Here is a 20,989-nt window from a genome sequence, read left to right as displayed (position 1 = left end):
ATTACAGACAGGTTTTTAGGAGGGAGTGACTTCCAACACTGCAGGGCCAATCAGTAAAGTGCAATGCCTCTTGAGACATTGTGGTTTACTTTAAGTAACAGATTGGAAGTGATGGAAATACTAAATAGTTGCTTCAGTGGCAGTTCTGATGGAAGTAGAAATTAAATGCCCTTTTCTCTGTCTTTTGCTGTCAGTAGATAGCAATTCCTCTAGTTACTACCTATATGTGTAAATAATTAGTGTTGCCACTTCATTTTGGAAGATAGCACTTCCAACCTAAAGATGTACAGTAAGTGAGAGCCAGCAACCAAAGATCTATGGTGCTGCCAGTACATTTACTACTTTAAGTTGCTGTCAGGGAGAGCCACAACCTACTTCAGTAGTTTAAAACAAAAAAGTGTACTCCAAATTAGAGATTTAAAGTCCTGTTTAAAAAGTTAACCAGATATACATTAAATGTAACCAGTTAACTAGGATCCCATGGGTGGGGAGCTGCTCCTGCCCAGGAGGTCTAGAGAAGCCCCAGGGGACTGGGTCTAGCCGGGGACTGCTCCATCTGGGCTGGGTGTGCCACACCATGGATGGCAGGCTGTTCTGGCTGGGTCCGCTGCTCCGGGTAACAGTTAACCCCCTTCCCCTCATCATTTAGAGTAGGGATGTAAAAGGTTAAGTGAAAGGTTTTATTAGTGCTTTTCAGATTTTAAACTGGTAACATGCTCCTTCATAATTTAACTTTGTTTTTCAAAGCCAATCAAAATGAATTAGCAATCTAAAATCTACTAGAGAAGCCTCTCCATAAGTGAACACAGTCCTTTAATCTACTATATCTTTGAAAGAGTTTGTCTGTCTATCTGTTCAAGAACTCCTCCTAAATGGTAAGAGCTAGGACCACCAAATTCAGTATATAGCTGCTTCCTATCAGAACACAAAGCAAGCTAAGAGTTTTCTTGTGCTAGGAAAATGGGATGTGCTTAAAAGGGGATTGCTTCTCAGAAAATCATACTCAGAAAAGAGACAGACTCACTAGGCAGGTTAAAGGAGCTGGCTGAGAGTGCACCACTCCCTCCCAGGACTCTCTCAACCCTGAGTGTCTTCTCCAATGGCCCTTTAGGGAGAGCTGAGGGGCTGAAGCCTGTCCCACCTCTCCCCTTCCCCCCCGATTCATACGGGGACATTGCGGGCTATTCTTCTTTATCAGGGAGTGAGGTGGAAAGTTCAGAGTTCACTGCATACCTCACTGTGGGTGGGGAGGACAGGGAGCAGACAAACTTGCACCTGCCCAGCCAAGGGACGTGCACCGTTCTCCCGACTGTGACCTCTGGAGCCACAGTGGCATGGAGAGGCGCTTTTTACTTAGCCCCAAGCTGCTGCAGTGACAGAGGGCTGGGATATTCCTTTCTCCTGGGGATAGCTGGTATACTAGCCTCTGATCCCCAGCCCTACCCAGAGCAATGATTTAAATGAAATATGTATGTTTTCATTTTATTTTCCAAAAAAAAAAAAATGATTAGAGTTAAGGTCCCGAGCAACATTAGGTAAATCATCTTCTAGTTTTATATAAACTTTCCTTCATTCAGATTTGGTTAACGTGTGACGAGTAGTAGAAAGTTATGTAGCCAAACAGAGAGAGTGATCCATATATTTGTTTGGCTTTATCCCTAGGCTATGCGTTCAGTGAAGATGGTGAATATTTTGCTTACGGTCTGAGTTCCAGTGGCTCAGACTGGGTAACTATCAAGTTTATGAAAGTAAATGGCCCCGAAGAGCTTCCAGATACACTAGAAAGGGTTAAATTCAGTTGCATGGCATGGACCCATGATGGAAAGGGCATTTTCTACAACAGTTATCCAAAACAAGATGGGAAGAGTGATGGTAAGTATGCCTTGCATCAGTGGAGAAAAGGAACATTGTCTAGAAAACTATTCTGCTCCAGAGTCATTGAATCACTTCCATGGCAAGTTGGCCCAGGAAATTTCATTGGGCAGTTGAGAAACTTGATTGACCTCTTGATACTCTCATTCCCTTCTGTGATTGCTGCTTCTACACGTACTACACACAGCAGTGTCCAGTCCTGCAAAGACTTAAACGCGTACACACGCATTCCCTGATCATAGTGGTAAAGCTGTGTAAGTTTTTGATCAGGGCCTGCCTCCATACACATATTTTCCCTTTAGAGTAGACTCTTCCATGCGCCCCCTCTCACAGACCCTGATTGGCTTGGGTGTGGGGGAACACATGAGGTCTTTGCCCTGTCCCACTCTTCCCCACCTAGAGAAAACTGTCAGCTGTTCTGAACAGCTGGTGGTTCCCTCAAGGTACCCCTGCCCCCTTGCAGGACAGGAGGAGACTTTGTGAGCTCCCCCCGCACCCAGGCCAATCTGGGCTCAGGGGCAGGAGGAGTACTCAAAGTCTCTTGCTCCCTGTCCCCACCCTGCAAGGAGCGCACAACACTTGCAGGGTGGAGGCAGGGAGCGAGAGACTTCTTGCACTTCTCCCACCCCCCAAGCCCTCATTGGCCTGCAGACAGGGGAGTGGCAGGATGGGGACAGGCTAGATCCACCTGCTTGGTGGGCCAGATATGGCCTGCAAAGGTCCCTTTGTCAACCCTTGCTTTAGAAGTATGGGTTTTTCCCCCCTTTCTCGCCATTCTTGTCCCTTTTTTTTTAAACATCTTTCTTTCCACAGTGATATTTTTTTTGAAGCTTTTGTCCCAAGTACTGTTTAGTAAACATACTGATAGCAAGCCTTTCTCTTAGTTTAACACATTAAGTTACTCTGGAACTTCCAAATTTGGTACCTTGCTTTGTCCTTTTGGCATTGCAATAACATCCCTAGTTCAGAAGTTAAAAAATTACTGCTATAGTGTAAATCTGGAAGTATTTGGTAAGGACTAAATTGCATCTGTAAATCACTCATGAAACCGAGTCCTGAAATATTAGTAATATTTATTACTTGCCTTTGTCCCCCCCCCCCAAAAACACCCTCCTCTTATTCATGCAGTTAGAATAAAACTGGTTGCTTAACCCATATTACAGTTGCAATCCCTGAATAATTCCTTTCACCACTGGTGTGTGTGTGGAGGCAGAGAAGCTTTAAAAAAGTTTATAATGTTAATAAAAGTTGTCTTTTTGAAAATGAAATAATCCCCTTCTGACTTATCAGGCACTGAGACCTCCACTAATGTGCACCAGAAGCTGTTTTACCACATTCTTGGGACTGACCAGTCAAAGGATACTTTATGTGCTGAATTTCCTGATGAGCCAAAATGGATGGGGGGAGCTGAGGTAAATCACCCACTTTATTTATCATTATGCATGTTCAGCTTTTTTGATGAAACCAAACTAATATTTATTACTAACAAAAAAAACCTGCCAAAAGACCATTATTAAGGTTGTAAAGTCAAGGGCTCAAAAGGTAAGAATTGCCGGAAGTAAAGCTGCTTGTGCAATATTAATTCAGTGTGTCTCTGCAAATGCATTGTGGTACAGATTTTAATTGCATGGTCACATGCTACTTTTTCCCCTCAGGATCCTGCATCATTCAGCACAATGTTTGGACAGCCCTGGGGATGAATCATGGTTGTGTAGTGAAAGAGAATGTTCTTTATAGGCCACTGACTCATGTGTTGTTTAAATTGGAAGGTATATTGCAAATAAGGCAGAGGATTGCAGAATAAGAAGGGAGGGTTTCAGGGATAAAGCAGGAGAATGCTCTCCTAGACAGGAGAATGCTCTCCTACAGAATTCCTGTGTGATGCTGGGCATGTCACTAAGTCACACTTTTCACAAGTGCTCACTAATTGTGACTGCCATTTCATATGGAGCCTGACATGGGACTTGGAGCTCTGACTTGCAGAGGTGCTGAGCACTCACAATTGCAACTGAAGTCAATGGAACCTGTGCTTTGAACGTTAAGGGTGCGTCTATACAGCAGGGCTTACCTTGAAATAAGCTACACAAATTGAGCTACGTCAATTGCATAGCTTGTTTTGAAAGAAGTTCTGTGTAGACACTCCCGATTTCGAAATAGAGCACACTTCCTCCAATTTCCCTTACTCCTCTTACAATGAGGGTTCGAGGAGTTGGAGTAAGAAGTCCTCTAGTTTGACAGTATTTTGACATTATTTTGAAATAACTGACTGCCGTGTAGTTGTGGACTAAGTTATTTTGAAATTATGCTAGTTGCAGTGTAGATGTACCCTAACCGCTTTTGAGCCAAAACTTGCCAGCTGTCTACACTGGCCGCTTGATTTTGTGCAAAAGCACTGACGTTCTACTATCCGAAATCAGTGCTTCTTGCGCAAATGCTTTGACGTTCCCACTCAGGCAAAAGCCCTTTTCCGGAAATGTTTTTGCACAAGAGGGCCAGTGTAGACAGCTAAAAACTGTTTTGTGCAAAAAAAGCCCCGATGGTGAAAATGGCGATCGGGACTTTCTTGCACAAAACCGCGTCTAGATTGGCATGGACGCTCTTCCGCAAAAAGTGCTTTTGCGGAAAAGCATCCGTGCCAATCTAGATGCTCTTTTCTGCAAATGCTTTTAACGGGAAAAACTTTTCCATTAAAAGCATTTGGGGAAAATCACGCCAGTCTAGACGTAGCCTAAGTGTATGTAACAAATACTGCTAAATATGCTGAAACATCAGGCCCTAGCTGTCTCAATTTGGGTAAACAATTAGTTAATACTTTTGATTTTGGACTCTGTTTTAATTCCCACCTATAAAATGGAGATAATAATACCCTTCATCTCATAGTTGCACTGTGAAGGTAGATTAATGTTTGTGAAACAGTCAGATGTTGTAAAAAGTCTCAGAGAGTAGCCGTGTTAATCTAACTTCAAAAATGAGTAGTCCTGTGGCACCTTAAAGACTAATAAATATATCGGGAGCTTAGTGGGTAAAACTCACTTGATCAAATGAGTTGGACTGGAAATTTCAGATCCAGGAAATATATAACAGCAAAAACAATACCTGAGCTGATTGCACACAACATTGACTGAGAGCCATGCATGCACTCTGCATCCTATTAAAGTGCTGCTATGGTTCAATTGGCACACCTTGCAAATTTTAGATACTCAAGTGCAGTTAGCAAACTACCCTATCCTGAGAGGCCGACCTGGTTATGACAATCTTGGGGCCCACTGAGATGGAGGGTTACTCGCGGGGTCCCACTCAGTAGCTTGCTCATCGCTGCTCTATGTGGACCAGCACCAGAGGGAGATGGATATTTGCCAACGGTAGAGTAGTGGAGACTTGCGATTTTTGGGTTTCATTCCATGAGGAGTAGGCTCTAATAGCCACAGATTTTTCTAGCTCCCCAACTTTGACGCCCTCTTCCCCATCCACTCCAAACTGTGGAGTCCTGTCTCTTTCCCACTTCAGATCCCATTCTCCTGTCCTAGTCAGTCCTCGGTTCCATTCCTCCCGTTTCTTATCTATCATACTGCCCAGCCAGTAATTCCTGACCCTGGGTGGATGAATGTGATCTCAGTCTCTCTTCCCCCTCCTCTACCTGTTTTCCTCTCTGGCTCAGTCTCCTTGCCTAACAAGTTCCACCCTTCTCTACTCAGTTTCATTGTTCCATTCTTCACACATTAGTCTAGCTCTTATTCCTTCTGCATTCCATTCAGGAGCAGGGAAGATCATTGTGAGCACTGGGGAGACAGGTTCCCATGCTCTCAGTTTAGGTGACCAGACTTGGCACCAGCAGGGCCTACAGGAGCTCAGAGCTGAAAGTATGGGGGAGAAATCCTGTTCATCCAGGGTGGAACGTGTGGAGAGTCTGTGTAGGTCTAGTGAGTCTCTGATGAGCATGTGTAAATTCTAACTTTTAAAAAAAATCACATGGGGATAGTCTTTAATGGACTCTTTAAAACAAAAACAAAAACACAGCATATCCCTGGCACAAGGCTGTCCCTGCCAAATTTCAAACTCCTACTCCAAAGCATAGGAAAATACTGTGTCTCCCCCACACTTCCAGTCTCTTTTGAAATGGCTGAACTGTTTTGGCTCAAATTTTCCAGATCAGTTCCGCATGAGACAGACTACAGGCATGGAAAATCAGCCCAAATGGTTAAACTCTGGCAAAGTTTTAAAAGCAGCCTTTTAGTGGGATGTGTTGAGCAACCTTAATATGAGGCTGCACTGTGTGTCTCACCTATAATAATTTATTAAAGAGCCACAAGCTTGAGTAGGTTGAAAATAGCAATGCATTGCTCGCAGCAGAACTCCTACCCTGAATATAAATAATATGTATAGTGTTTGATTTAATGAGTATCTCTACCACACTTAAAAAATAGTCAGTCAGAATCGGTGATAACCATTTAGCTAATAATAGACTCTGTCATCTTAATAGATGTATTCTCTTGGACTTTACAAATGTACTCCAGCTACTGTGCTTGACCACTATGCTCTTCTTCTATTTATGATCCTCTTATTATTTTTTTATTTTTATCTCCTTTGTGATTAATAATATTGCTTTTGAGTTTTGTCCTTTTTGATGTACCCCATACATAGAACTGCAATTGTTAAATATTTTTTAAAAATTGCAAATCACTGTCAACAGAAAAGCTGGGGCTGCTGGAAGACAAATAGTTTCTATCAAAGAAGTTTAAAAATCCATTTAAGAAATGGGCAGTGATCCAGATTTTAGATCTCTCATTTGTGAAATTCCTTGGGGAGAGAAAACCTCCATGAAATAGGGCTGTGTGGTTTTTGTTGTTTTTTGTTTTTTTAATTGGAGCACATATGAATGTGATGTCCATCCATGAAGTAGTCATTCACCACCACATACTATAAACTTAAATATGTCTCTGAAAATTAGACAAATAGTAAAAACTAGAAAGATAGAAGTTAAAATGACAAGAAAAGGATGAAAATGGTTGTCCTTATTTTTTCACTCTTGTAAATAAACAGTTGGTGACAGATGTCTCATAGTGATCAACCCACTGATTCACACTGGTGACGCACATTATTGTTACAGTGCACATGTTGTTGTGAACGCTAATTCAATTTTTCTTTTGGACATTGGTCTGCTCTACCAATATGTACAAAACCTAGGGAATATTTTTATGCTAGCGAAGACAATAATAGAAGGGGTGGTATGAGCTGTCTTGAGGGAAATCTTGCTTCTAAACTCATAGTAGGAACTTGTTGAATAATCTCTTTTGGGTTGATGGAGGGAAAACCTGCAACAGAGCCTTTCTCCGTTCATGTGGAAGAAGCAGGGCAGACATCTCTTGATGTTAGAAACGTGGAGCTGAGTGTGAAGAGAACTCTTCGTAGAATGTTCATGGTGAAAGCCAAAGAGTCTGTCATGTCAGGCTGCAGAGTCGCTGCCACATCTTTGGCCTCCGAAGGCCATGTCTCTGTTAGTTCTGTGCCCAGTGGTTCGACTGAGATAGGGAACTTGAGGAAGATTAAATTTTACATTAATGAAAGACGTGGCTTTTTCTAGTAAAACTTGTCTTCTATGACATTTTGTGTGTGAGAATGACATGATATGGCCCTTACACTGAATGAGCAAACAATTTCTATAGTGTTTTCTAGCAAGAATTTATTTTGCACAGTGTGAAAACTAGTCTTAAGAGTGTGGGGAAGCTGCCAGAGCTCTCAGGGCCTGCAGATACTGAAAAGAAATGCTGTTGTGAACCCTAGGGAAAGTAATGAATAGGAAAGCTTCTGGATAATGAATTATTAGTTCTGGGATCTAGGAGGAATAATCCACTTGAAACTCTGATTCCTGGTGGCGTGAGGAGGGGAATGAAGGATGGGAGTTAATAGTTTGTTTTAAAGATTTTTTGAGTAGTCTGCCTGATTTTACTAAAGAGACCAATAGTTATATACTAATCTAATAAAGATGCTTAAGTTGGTGTAAATTCTAGAAGTGCCCTGAGGTCCTGTTGTGAAAGACTTTGCACCTGCATGTATTAGATCAGTGGTCTCCAACCTTTTTACACCCAAGATCACTTTTTAAGTCTCAGAACAGGTGAAGATCTACTGCCCCGCCCCTTCCTTGAAGCTCCGCCTACATTACATGAGGAAATCTAATGTAAATGTACTGTGCACATGCGCAGTTCAGAGAGGGCTCAAGAGCTACTCTTAGCGCCCCTGAGATCTACCGGTAGATCGCGATCTACTGGTTGGTGACCACGGTATTAGATGAATAAAACAAATAAATGAAAAATTGTTGTGCTTGGGGGGGGGTGTGGAGCTTGCCCTCCAGGTTTAGTATCTTAAATAAAATTGTTTTATTGTTACTTTAGTTGTAGTGCTTTTCCCCAAATCCCTTCATGGTAAAAAGAAAATTGCTTTGTGTAAAACGTGGAAAAGTAGATCAGATTTTCTCTTTTTTTATATGAACTGGTTTGCAAGGAGAATTTACTGAATCTTGTGTGGCCAGCTTTTGAAGGTGTGTGTGAGGAAAATGGACGACAAAGTTAATTTTAAAAAAATCAAGAGACTTGGGTATATCCATCACATCTGTTATTAATTCAAATTTGTACTGGCTTTGCTGCTCTCCTTAAATATCTTGGCTTATTTTCTCTTAAGGTGCTAATATCCTATTAAATGTAATCGTCTGCCTATGAACATTTTTTTTTTATTAAATAGATTTATTTATATATATCCAGAGTTTTATCTGCTTCCTTAAAGTGACAAAAAAGTTTACATAGCGACTGGCCATATTGGCCTTGCAGGGTTGTAAGAGCTGGATTGTCTTCCATTTTATACAGTTATAGCACAGCTAACCCAAATAAGGCCACGGGTGCCTAACTGTAACTGAAAAGCTTAATCTGTTTTACAGAATCTTACTTGCTGCTGGTGAAACCTGAGATAGAAAGAATTACTTTTGGTTCTTGTATCCAAGGCTGAGTTTTCAAAGCTGGTTCATAGGTGGAGGAGTACCCTTTTATTTACAAATTTGACACACTTTTTTCAGGGAATCCCTGGGATGACAGAGTCAGAATAAAGCCACTATATTTTAAAATTTCTTTGTGGAACACACATTTTCAAAGGAAAAAAATGAAAACAGGTCACTGACTTGGGGGAAAGCCAAGTACCTGTAGAAGAAATTGAGTCAGTTTAATACTTTTGAGAGCCAACATGCTTTTAAAAAGCCCCAGTCATTACTTGTTCAGCTCTGAGTTTTGCATGTCTTCTGATGCAATAACTATTTGATTTAAACATAATTGCTGATGCTGCAAATTGTATTGAGAGCATGGATTACTTTGAAAGATTGCTCGATAGAAACAGTTTTGTTTGTTTCCAGTTTGTGTGTCTGCTGGAGGCTACAGAGCAGGGGGAAAGGAGGTGGCACCAGGGAGCTGGTGCTCAGGAGAACCAGCTTTTAAGTCTGCTCCCTCCAGCTCCAGCTCCAGCTCCAGCTCCAGCTCCAGCTCCAGCTCCTTCCTCTCTTCCCCCCCCCCCCCCCCCCTGCTGCCTCTGTAGCCCATGTATTTGTCTACACACAGACATCCCTACTCTACTACAGAATATTTTTGGTTTGAATTTAAAAGGGTGGGGAATCAATTTGATTAACTTGCCAGTAGAGGGCAGTGTGGAATGAAGATTTCTGAAATGAATGGAGTATGATAAGATATCTTTAAAACAACAAATGGGTTGGTTTCATTAATACTGATGTTTGTGTGGCATGATGTATGAGTTTATAAAAATACAGCATATCCCTGTAGCATCCAGATTCATATTTTCAAAATTAAACAATAAATTATGTAAAGCTCTTCACAGCTGGCAGAGTTGAAGAATCACTGTGTATTAAGAAAATAAGCTGAACAAAAATTTGAAACTATTCTTTCCCAAATTTCCAATACCACACAAATAATTTCATATGTTGTCATCTCTGGTGCATTACACTTGGTCTCAGGTCTACTGGGTGAATGCATTCTGAACAGGGAAATATGTGCTGGAGCTAGAGCTGTCAGGTGCGGCTTTGTCTATGCTTAACTATTTTTTCCTAAGACTTCCCATTACTGCTATCAGGGTAGAGTTAGACACAGCCTGGGAGGGCCCTGCCAATGTCTGTGGTGTTTTAACAGTGAGGTCCACTTAGCTGGCTATCGAGTAAGAGATGGCTCTCAAGGCCAGTTCTTAAATTCTTCAGGGTTTTAACAAGTTGCAGGGTACTCACAGGCAAACAGGAAGCCAATGCTGCATGTATAAGTGTTTGCAAGGTCAGGGCCTTACATTGTAAATTCTTAGGACATTGACTGTATCTACCTCTGTGGCTGTATGGTGCTTAGTGCATATCCTATTACATTCCAGCTCCTCCCTCGAGTGCTTGCTCTTCCCCACCCTGGTACACTTTCAACAGGCTGAGGCAGGGAGTTAGTGTGTGGGAGGAGGGTGTGGGACTAGGGACTAGGAGTTTGGGATGTAGCAGGGAGCTCAGGGCAGTGGGAGAGAATGTGGCCTCCAGGAAGGCATGTGGGATGAAGGAGAGGGCAAAGGATTGGGGCATGTGGTTGGGGTATGGGATCTAGTCAGGCAACGTTTACATCAGGCAATTCTTGGAAGTGGCCTATATGTCCAGCTCCTAGATGGAGGAGCAAGGGGGTTCTGTGCACAGCCCACATGTGCTGTCCCCACAGCTTCTGTTGGCTGCGTTTCCTAGCCAATAGGAGCTCTGGGGATGGAGCCAGCACAAAAAGCCCCTGTAGCTGTACCTGCATCTAGAAGCTGGACATGCTGGCCACTTTAGGGAGCCACGGCAGAGGGCTTGACTTAGCCTCGGTCTGCTGCCAGCTGTACCTGTGGTGCTGACCGGAGCCACGTAGGTGCCTTTTCAGCTGGATATTCTGGTCAAAACCAGATGCCTGGGAATTCTAATGACAAGGAATAACACTGTTTTAGCCAAGTGTTCATTTCAGGAATAACCAGATCATTGCCTGATGGGTTGTACAGAATGTAGCATACAGTGCAATCCAACACTGATGTCATTTAAAAGGTGAAATAGTTTTGCTTTGTCCTCTTTGCTTGTCAGTCCAGCAACAGTCCTCTTCGTGCCTGCAGTCTTTCTTTTGGTGGCAATGCTGAAAATAGCTCACTGTTGCTGTTGATCTCATTGTGCCCCGGGTTATTCTGTAGGTATTCTAGGTTTCTTTGCGTTTGGATATTGGTCCAAGGCATAAGGCAGCTCTGGATCTCGATTTCCACCAGTTGCTTCTTCTCCAGAAGGTTTAACCTTCCCTGATCTGTTTTATGGGAGCATTGGGTCCATTTCCTAACTCAGCCACTTGATTCCACTTGAGTGCTTTGCTGAGTTTTGTTTCATTAGGAATGCATTGTGATAATGACTACTATCCTCTCTGATATGCAAAGAGCTCTAGTGTTTGAGGAAGAGCAGCAGTTTGTAAAAATAATGATCAAGGTTTTTTAATGACTTCAGTGTGGGAATTATAAAAGCATTAAAAATGTTTGGAGTTATAGGAAGAGTGAATTTATCTTTCCTCAAACACCAATGTGTTCCCTAATCCCTGAAGTATTCTTCCTTGAAATATTTATTTTTTTCATAGCTTGCTGGGCAAAATACTTTTAGAACTGATTTTTTTCCCTTGCACTAGTACGATTGGATAAGATGAAGGAAGGTAAATAGGCTTGCTGGTTTGTATAGGAGTAAAATACATGGTTACTTGATACGCTATTGCAGACTCGAAGGACTGTCATTTGTGAGCTAAGGAGAAAATAAGAATGCATCCATCTTGAGTGTTACAGCAGTGACTAGCAATTGATTTTAAAGGATTGGTTGTAATGTTGACGAAATCTTGGGCACCATTAATACACTTAATATTTTTTTTCAGATTAAAATCCCTTTTACAGATGTCATAGTTATGGAGAAATGTGTAAAGCCAAGAAGTATGAAATACTCAATCACTGGTAATTTGAAAAATAAGATTGGATATTTCTCTGAAAAAGAGATACTCCAGTTCAAACAGTAGTTATTTTGGAAAAGTTCTATAGCCTGTTATTCAGAAAGTCAGAGTCACTGAGGATCATGATAACCCCTGCTAGTTTTAGAATATGTGAAAATCCTTCATTTTCAATATATTTTATTTAAAAAAAATATACACATGTTAAATTATAGGAAAATGTTGGTATTCTCTGTTATACACCTGGATTGAACTCTGTGGTGCTTACATAGAGTTTTTTTAATTTAGATTAGCTTTTGACACTAGATATGATAGATGATAATTGCTGTATCTGTTGCATTCGTAATAGTCCATCAGTTCCTTTGAGTTACTAATGTAACACAGCAACTAATCTTTTTCTCTATTAAAGCGTATTGGAGAGTATATTTGACTATTTCTGAATGTTTTCAGTTCCGTTTTTTCTCCTTCAATATTAATCTCTTTGTTTCATGGGTATTTCCATCCTATCACCATCTTTTTAAATGGGTAATTTTTTTTTCAAGAAAAAAGTTAATGTGAACAGAAACAAACAAAAAAATCCTCTGAACCCTAAATTAGAAAATGAAAAGTTCAGACCTCAAAAATGTCATGGTTCCAGAAAGGGCCCAGTACTTTAAGGACCAAATGAAACAAAACTTGTTGGACCAACTTTGCCCACTTACTTGGTCTCATAAATTCACCTTTGTGAGGTATTGTGCTGTATAACTTTGACAAATGCGTTGTCTGTAATATCATAAGAACATAAGAATGGCCATACTAGGTCAGACCAAGGGTCCATCCATCCCAGTACCCTGTCTGCCGACAGTGGCCAATGCCAGGTGCCCCAGAGGGAGTGAATCGAACAGGTAATGATCAAGCGATCTCTTTTCTTCCATCCATCTCCACCCTCTGACAAACAGAGGCTAGGGACACCATTCCTTACCAATCCTGGCTAATAGCCATTTATGGACTTAACACCTCATGAATTGATCTAGTTCTCTTTTAAACCCTGTTATAGTCCTAGCCTTCACAACCTTTTCAGGCAAGGAGTTCCAGAGATTGACTATGCGCTGTGTGAAGAAAAACTTCCTTTTATTTGTTTTAAACCAGATGCCCATTAGTTTCATTTGGTGGCTCCTAGTTCTTATATTCTGTCACTTAACTAATTGCTTTGTTCAGTTCCTAGTTCAGAGGTGCATTAAAAGAAAAGTGCCAATCTGGCATATTTGACAAGGCCAAAGATTTGATGGTAGGCGCAAACAAGGTTGATTTGCACTGCTGCCCATGTTCTACCTATTTCATCCATAGAGATTTTCTTAGTTTTGAAACCATTATTCATGTGCCAGCAAAACAATAACAAATTTGTACATCCTTTTATGCCATCAGTCTTGGGCTTTGGCTTCAGCAAAATGCAAATACAAATACATTCTAGAGCAGTGGTCTCCAACCTTTTTAACCACATATCACATTTTCAATCGAAGTGCAATGTAAGATCTACCTCAAACCCAAGTACCCTTGTCCCCCTTACTCCCTGCCCCTTTTCTGAGGCTCTTCCCCTCCTTCACTCCTCCTTTGAAGCCTCACCCTGCTCACTCCATGCCCCTTTTCTCTCCATCCTCGCTCACTTTCACCAGGCTGGGGTTGGGGGCTAGGGTACAGGCTCTAGTCTTGGGCCATGGAATTTGGAGTGTGGGAGGGGCTCTGGGCTTAGCCCAAGGTAGGGGATTAGGGTTCAGGAGGGTTTCAGGGTCAAACTGTCGGGAAAGAGTTTGGGTGCAGGGGAACTCACATCTGGGGCAGGAGGTTGGGTGTAGAAGGAGGTTAAGGGGTGGGACAGGAGTTCAGGAAGCAGGTTCTGGCTGGGCACCATTTGACTGAGATGGCTTCTGAGTGGTGGAGCAGTGGAGTTAAGGCAGGGTTACTCCTGCCCTGGCCCTGTACCACTTCTGAAAGCAGCCAGCCTGGCTGCATGGCTCCATGTGCTGCCCATCATCTACAGGCACTGAGCCCACAGCTTCTACTGGTCACGGTTCCCCATCACTGATCATTGGGAGCTGCAGGAGTGGTGTCTGAAGACAAAGACAGCATGTGGAGGGCCCCTGCTCTGCCTCTCTCACGGGCTACAGGGACAAGGCGGCCATGTCCAGGAGCAGCAATTACCATCAGGATAATTATTCCAGCCATGGCAGGTTAGGCAATTTAGAACTCACACTTCATTGCAGGAGGAACACTAGCTAATTCGAGTTAGGGCTTTATTTCGGAATCCCGTTTCACTGCCGCGTGTAGACGCAGGCAGTTACTTTGGGCTAGTCAATTTCTAAAATGGCGACCGGCCGGGAACATGCAAATCAAGTACGGGATATTTAAATCCCGCGCTTTATTTGCAATTTTGGTCGCCCTCATTAGCTTCCCTAGATCGATCTAGGGGACTAGTTTAGACATACCCTCTGATATTAATAGTGCTAGTGTTGGTGTGTTGGTAAATAAGGCTCTCACTATGGGTTTTAGGAGTGCAAATCTCATGGAAAGATAATGGGATTTATGCCCCTAAATTTCTTAGGCCCTATTGCATTTCAGTAAGATTCCTGCTTCTCAAATCTTGAGAGATGCTTTTGGAAAATCTCTTCCTTATCTCTTATCAATGGGCCTTATTGGTTTGAACATCAGGAATTTTTTTACTGAGAGAGGTTTCAGTTGACCAGCATTCTAGATCTTTCCAGAAATTGACAAGAGATCATTTAATTTTCACTTAACTGATAGAGGACATTGGAAAAATGTACATCCAATTTAAAAACTTATTGTTAAAATCATACATTGTTGCAATGCAGCTGACTCCCCTAGATTGAATTTGTGTTTCAGCCTAAGGTTTAACCCAGATGCTAGTGTGAAACTTAAATTTTGTAGGCTAAGTGAGAGTTACTAAATGGTCTCTTTGACAAGAAATGACAACCTGAAGAAAATCAAAGTGAAGGTGAGGAGAATACTACTTTTTTTTCCTTTTTGAAACCACACTCAATCTGTTTACAGCACATATTAGCCAGTGGAATTTTGAGGAATTAATGTCTACCTCTCAGTATAACATTTTAGTATGCTGCAGCCACTGGTGTCTTGTCCTCCTGCTGTTAAATTCCTTTGGGTTACAGAGCTCACTGATGTAACAACAATTAGAGTGATGAAGACAGACCTAATTGGCATCCCACCAGCAATATGCTTTGGGAATTCCTGACTCAAATTAAACATAAACTGCTATCAACTCTTCACCAATCCATCTGGGAAATGCTGAAGGAAAACTCATTAGGTATGCTCAAATGTGCTGTCATCAGAGGTCCTAAATTTCTCTTTCAGGAAAAAAAATGGTGCAAGCAACTTTGTCTTAAGAATGAATTCACAATATAACTTTAGAAAGTAGTCTGATGTCAGTGATTATGTCCATGAGTGAAGAATCAAAAAGCATCATATCACTGAATCAAAAATTACACCTTAAATATGACTAATACACTAGTCATATTAACACCTTTCTAAATTCCTGAAAAGATTAAAGCAAAATAGTAGACAAACTGGTTTATATTCATTAAAGAAAAAATTAAATATGCAAAATACAAGAAATAATCAAAAGTGTATAATTTTTGTTTCAGCTGACTGCAGTAGGCTTGTCTATTATGCCCTACTCATGCTTATCTCTGCAACAGTTGATTTTGATTTCAATCTATGTAACCTTTGAAATAGATGGATTTACTTGCTGTGGTTAAAGACAAATTGGATTCATTCATCCATTTCAGCATACTGAGGTTAATGAAGAATAAAAGCATTGTTGCCCTTTGCTGTATTTCTCCTCTATCTCTAAGGGCATGTCTACACTGGGGAGTTATTTTGAAATAACGAGGTGAGTGTCCACACTACCAAGCCTCTTATTTTGAAATAATGTGCTTGTTGTTTCGAAATAATAACGCCTGCTTGTGAAGAGCAATAAGCTTATTTTGAAATAATAATAATGCCCGAAATAACCAGGGCTCGACAAATAATGCAATCTACTCGCCCGTGAAGGGGAGTTTCAGAGTTTATCAGAGCTTTAAAGGGGGAGTGGCAGACATCTGTTTATCTGGCAACAGAGCAGCAGAGGTGCTGGTTTGGCTAGGCTAGAGTGGTTACCTAGGTACTGTTGGGAAATCCTGCAGAGGCTACAAGCTTTGTATACTGGAAGAGTGTCTCTTCACTTCCACATCACTACAAATGCATCCCGCATAAGAGCTGTATGCCTCTCCTGGAGATAGATTCCATTTGAACTTACCCTTCCATTGTGTTGAACTTTTGAGTTTCACTGCAAAAAGTCATTGGCAAGCAGAGATGATTTTTGTGCAAAAACCGAACTTTTTTCACTTTAAATGGCAAATGTACACATGCCCTTTGACTTTCCAGTGTTTATAGCTGCCATAAGTAGAAATGCGGAGGGGGGGGGGGGTGATTTGGAAGCCACTGTTTCTCATTCTTAGACCATTCGTGAGGATTACTTCTAGCTGACTTTCAGGCATTGGACAATTTCTTTACACAGAAACCCTCCATTTAGGGCACATCTATACTTACAGAAGGTGGACACTGCGGCAGTCAATACAGGCAGTCCCCGAGTTACGCGGATTCGACTTATGTCGGATCCGCAGTTACGAACGGGGTTGCTGCCCGTCTCCCTGGTCTGCTGAAGACAAGCAGACCAGGGAGACGGGAAGCAAAGCCTCTGAGGACGCCGGCAGCGGGACAGCCGCGGCGCGTCTGGGCTGTTCGCTGTCCGCGTGCTCCGCGGCTTTGCTCCACGTCTCCCTGGTCTTCTGGAGACCAACAGAGCAGGGAGACGGGGAGCAAAGCAGAGCAAAGCCGCGGAGCACGCGGGCAGCGGACAGCCCAGACGCACCGCGGCTGTCCCGCTGCCGGCGTCCTCAGAGGCTTTGCTCCGCTTTGCTCCCCATCTCCCTGGTCTGCTGGAGACCAGCAGACCAGGGAGACGGGGAGCAAAGCCGCGAAGAACGCGGGCAGCAGGACAGCCGCGGCGCGTCTGGGCTGTCCCGCGTCTGGGCTGTCCCGCTGCCCCAGTGCTCCGCGGCTTTGCTCCGGACGCCCGTGGTACAGCAGCTGGGGCGCTGCCAGTTGGTCCCATAGCGCTGCTCTGGGCGCTACTGGACCAACCGGGCAGTACCCCAGCTGCTCTGCCCCAGGCGTCCTGATTCAGCCACTGCTGGTCAATTTCAGCAGCGGCTGAATTAGGACGCCTGGGGCAGAGCAGCTTGGGTGCTGCTGGGTTGGTCCAGTAGCGCCGAGGAGCGGCGCTACTGGAGCAACCCAGCAGCACCCAAGCTGCTCTGCCCCAGGTGTCCCCAAGTCAGCCGCTGCTGAAACTGACTAGCGCTGACTACAGGAAGCCCGAGGCAGAGTTGCTCTGCCCCGGGCTTCCTGGAATCAGCCGCTGATCAGTTTCAGCAGCAGCTGACTTGGGGACGCCTGGGGTTCTTAAGTTGAATCTGTATGTAAGAACACTTTCACCAGGCAAGGGCAGAGGGTTGGTGTGCAGGCTCTGATCTTGGATTAAGGGATTTGGAGTGTGAGAGGAGCTCTGTGCTGATCTTGGGGCAGGCAGAGGGTGCTGGAGGAGGTTCTAGGTGCAGACTCTGGGAGGGTGTTTGGATGCAGAGGTTCTCGGGACTAGGGCAGGGACTTAGGCTGTAGGAGGGGGTTCATGACTGCAATAGGGCTCCGGGATGTGGGTGCCAGCTGGGCACTGCTTACCTCATGTGGCTCCTGGTTGGTAGTTCAGGGAGGCTAAGTTAGGCTCACCCCTGCCCTGGCCCGGCTCCACTCCCAAAAGCAGCCAGCAAACTCTATCCCAGGTCCTGCTCTGCCCCTCTCTGCTCTGTGGAGATAGGATACAGGAAGGGAGAGGGGGCACCCTTGACAACAGCGCTCCCTATTCTCCTTCCCCTGCCCTACAAGCAAGTAGGAGGTTCCTGAGGAGACAACTCCAAGGCAGGAGATGTGCATCAGTCTGGAGGGGAGGTGGGAGGCACCTGAAGTGCTGCGCTTGATAACCTCTTCGCCAAACCAGTTAGGATCACCTGTCAGAGGCTCCAAGATCTACCAGTAGATCCTGAGGTACTGATTCGTGACCACTGCTTTAAGGACCCATGCTTTTTAGCTTTGGAGGTCTAAACCTTAACTGTCACCTTAGCAGTGTTAAGAATGAATAAGTGCCCAAATGCATGGAATATGGGATAGACTACATGTTTCTGTGTATGAAACACAAATGAGATCATGTTTAGAATGCAAAGCAGGGAGATTGAGTGCTGACCATCCAAAAATTTCAGTTGAGTCAGAAGTGTGGAAAGTGCTAAACACTTCTGACAATCATAGTACATTTATATTTAGGCATGCACTTAAATCTAATGCTAATATTTGCATAACTTTAGGCACCAAAGACCCACATTCAGTGATTAGGTTTGTGTGGCTTCACACTTATCTCCACAGAGCACCATTGATTTCAATGGGATTTTCTGTATGTCGTTGTATGCCGCGTGAAATGGAAAACAGTTTTGGGACAATGTTCCCTCTAATTTTTTTTTCATCTTTGGTGAAAACATGTATGATTCATTACTCGATTTGACTAAAACACTATTGTTCAATATCAGTAAAGAAAATGGGTACTTTTCATTAATGAATAGAATACCAGAAATGTTGTTTTGGGGGGCTTTGGGAATTTTATGAAATTATATCAGACCTTTATTTTATGATTTAATTGATTTTGAATGGTTCCTGTTAAGCATGTTCAGTATGGGTCTGCCAGTTCCATTGTTGCAGTATTAACTGCATAATAGTTTTATGTGAACTTGACCGTTATGAAATTCTAACTTTCTGGAGAAGAGAAATTAATGACATTTTCATCAAGTTTTAATATCAGATAATTAGTTACATTAATTCTTTGGGACAGTACTACACTGTATTTTAAATTTTACACATTTGTGGTTAGGGAGAAGTAACCTGGTGCTGCTTTTAATTAATTTTTAAACTACTAGAGTCCAGTAAATCTGAGAAGTTTAGCAGAATTGCAGGATTAATAAAAGTCATCTTCAGTCACTGAATACTGTTTGCTGCTTTGCACAAGAAACGAAAAACCCTATATGGCTATCTAGATACAAGCTTTTTAAAACGTCAAACAAAAATAAAGCTGCTTACCACCCTTTTCTAAAGCAGTCTAAGATCTGAGAATAACTGTGCCATAGAGGAATGAAACACTACTATTATTTCCCCCTTCATGGTGGCAGCTGCATAGAGGTTACCCACAGGAAACTGAGAGTCTTGCACACTAGCTGCTATATTACAACGTTGTATAGTTAATTCTGTAGCGACTCTAGATAATTTTTTAATCTGAATAAGTTCTGGATTTGATATATTCTTAATTTTCAGAGTTTAATTTTATTATAATGCTTTCTTGATCCGATAGCCATCCCATAAATACTAATGAGAATTCTTTTCCTAATTGAAATTCAACATGTCATGCTATAAAGTAATCTTTCTTCTCAAACCTTGGTCTCGCTTCTTTCTGCATAACAATTCCACCCTTTTCCCTTTGTTACAGGCTCAATAGCTTGGTGTCCTCTTTGATACTTCTCTCTCTCCCGAAGGCTTCATTCAACATCATCTTTTAAAAACAAGAATAACAAATAAACCTTCCTGATACTCAGTGTGACCAAAGTTCTGTTACAAGTGTTTTCTCTGTATCCCAGGGCTATAACCATATGCAGCCCTTCTTAAAATATCTTTGTTGTTTCACTATCTTATTACAATTAAAATTCAAGTTTCTCCTTCTTAAATCAGTCTGTATACCATGTGACTGGATAGCTAATGTAGTGCTGATTTTCTAAAAAAGGCTCCAGAGGCAATAAGACCCCAATAAACCTAATTTCAGTATCTGGTAAATAGGTTGAAACTATAGCAAAGAACAGAATTATCAGACATGTATGACTACAATATGTTGGAAAGAGTCAGCATAACTTTTGTAGAGGAAAATCATGCCTCACCTACCTGTTAAAATGTCTTTGAATGAGTCAACAAGCCTATGGATCAGAGCGATCCAGTTGATATATTGTATTTGGGCCTAGTCCCTCACCAAAATCTCTTAAGCAAAGTAGGCTGTCATGGGACAAGAGAGAAGGTCCTCTCATCACTTGGAACTAGTTAAGAGATAGGAAACAAAGGGTGGAATTATACAGTTTTCATAACAGAGAGGGGTAAATATCACGGTCCAGAATCTGTCCTGGGTTCTGTCAGTTCAACATATAAATAAATATCTGGAAAAGGGGGTTGAAAGTGAAACTACAAAAATTGTAGATGATAGAAAATTGCTCAGTATGCTTAAATCTAAAGCAAACTGCAAAGAGTTACAAAGGGATTTCACAAAACCGGGTGTCTGGACAACAAAATGGCAAATGAAATTCATTGTTGATAAATTCAAAGTAATGCACATTGGGATTTTTTTTCCAACTATACATACAAAGTGATAGGTTCTAAATTAGCTATTATCGTTTTTAAAGAAAGAGATTGTGGAGTAGAGTGACAAGACATACTGTTTTTAAAGGGACGGTCCTGTATTTAAGTCCTCCTGCACATGTCCCGACTTTTTCATAACAATTGGCAAATTGTCCCATATTTTCTGTTCTGCCTCCTAATCAGTACTTGTGGGGGCCTGCTGCTGGATGGATTCCTGCTTCCCAGCTGCCCATCCACTGGCAGTGAGTGGGGGTTCCAATGGCTGACAATGGGAGTGGATGCATAAGGCTGGTGATAGATCAAAGCTGCAGCGTGTGGGGTTGGCCACTCCATTTGCTGGTCTGTTTTTCACTGGTGTGGTTGGTGAGTGCAGGCAGGTGCCAGATGGTTATGCATCACCTCTGCTGCCCATTCATTGGCACTGTTCATGTTCCCCCTTTTTGCTGTGCTCTCCCTGCTTTGCCTCTTGATACACAGCACTCCTAGTGCTCTTCCATATGCTCCCAGTGGGGCTCATCCTACTCCCAGCAGTGTGCGGAAAGCCCACCCCTGCTCAGAGCGCTTAC

At 42.5% G+C, this 20,989-nt stretch overlaps 1 protein-coding gene across 1 annotated transcript in view; it reads left to right on the top strand.

Moving 5' to 3' along the window:
- Window positions 1-20,989, top strand: part of PREP (prolyl endopeptidase) — a 167,821-nt gene that overhangs the window by 21,225 nt on the left and 125,607 nt on the right. The window contains exons 5-6 of the mRNA XM_006118459.4: window positions 1,663-1,872; window positions 3,163-3,284. Coding sequence (XP_006118521.1) covers window positions 1,663-1,872; window positions 3,163-3,284 — 332 coding nt within the window. The remainder of the gene's footprint in view (window positions 1-1,662; window positions 1,873-3,162; window positions 3,285-20,989) is intronic.

This window comes from Pelodiscus sinensis, chromosome 3 (genome assembly GCF_049634645.1).
Source record: "Pelodiscus sinensis isolate JC-2024 chromosome 3, ASM4963464v1, whole genome shotgun sequence".
NCBI lineage: Eukaryota > Metazoa > Chordata > Testudines > Trionychidae > Pelodiscus > Pelodiscus sinensis.
The sequence above is the reverse complement of the archived record's forward strand: the minus strand, read 5'-3'. Positions and strand labels throughout refer to the sequence as shown.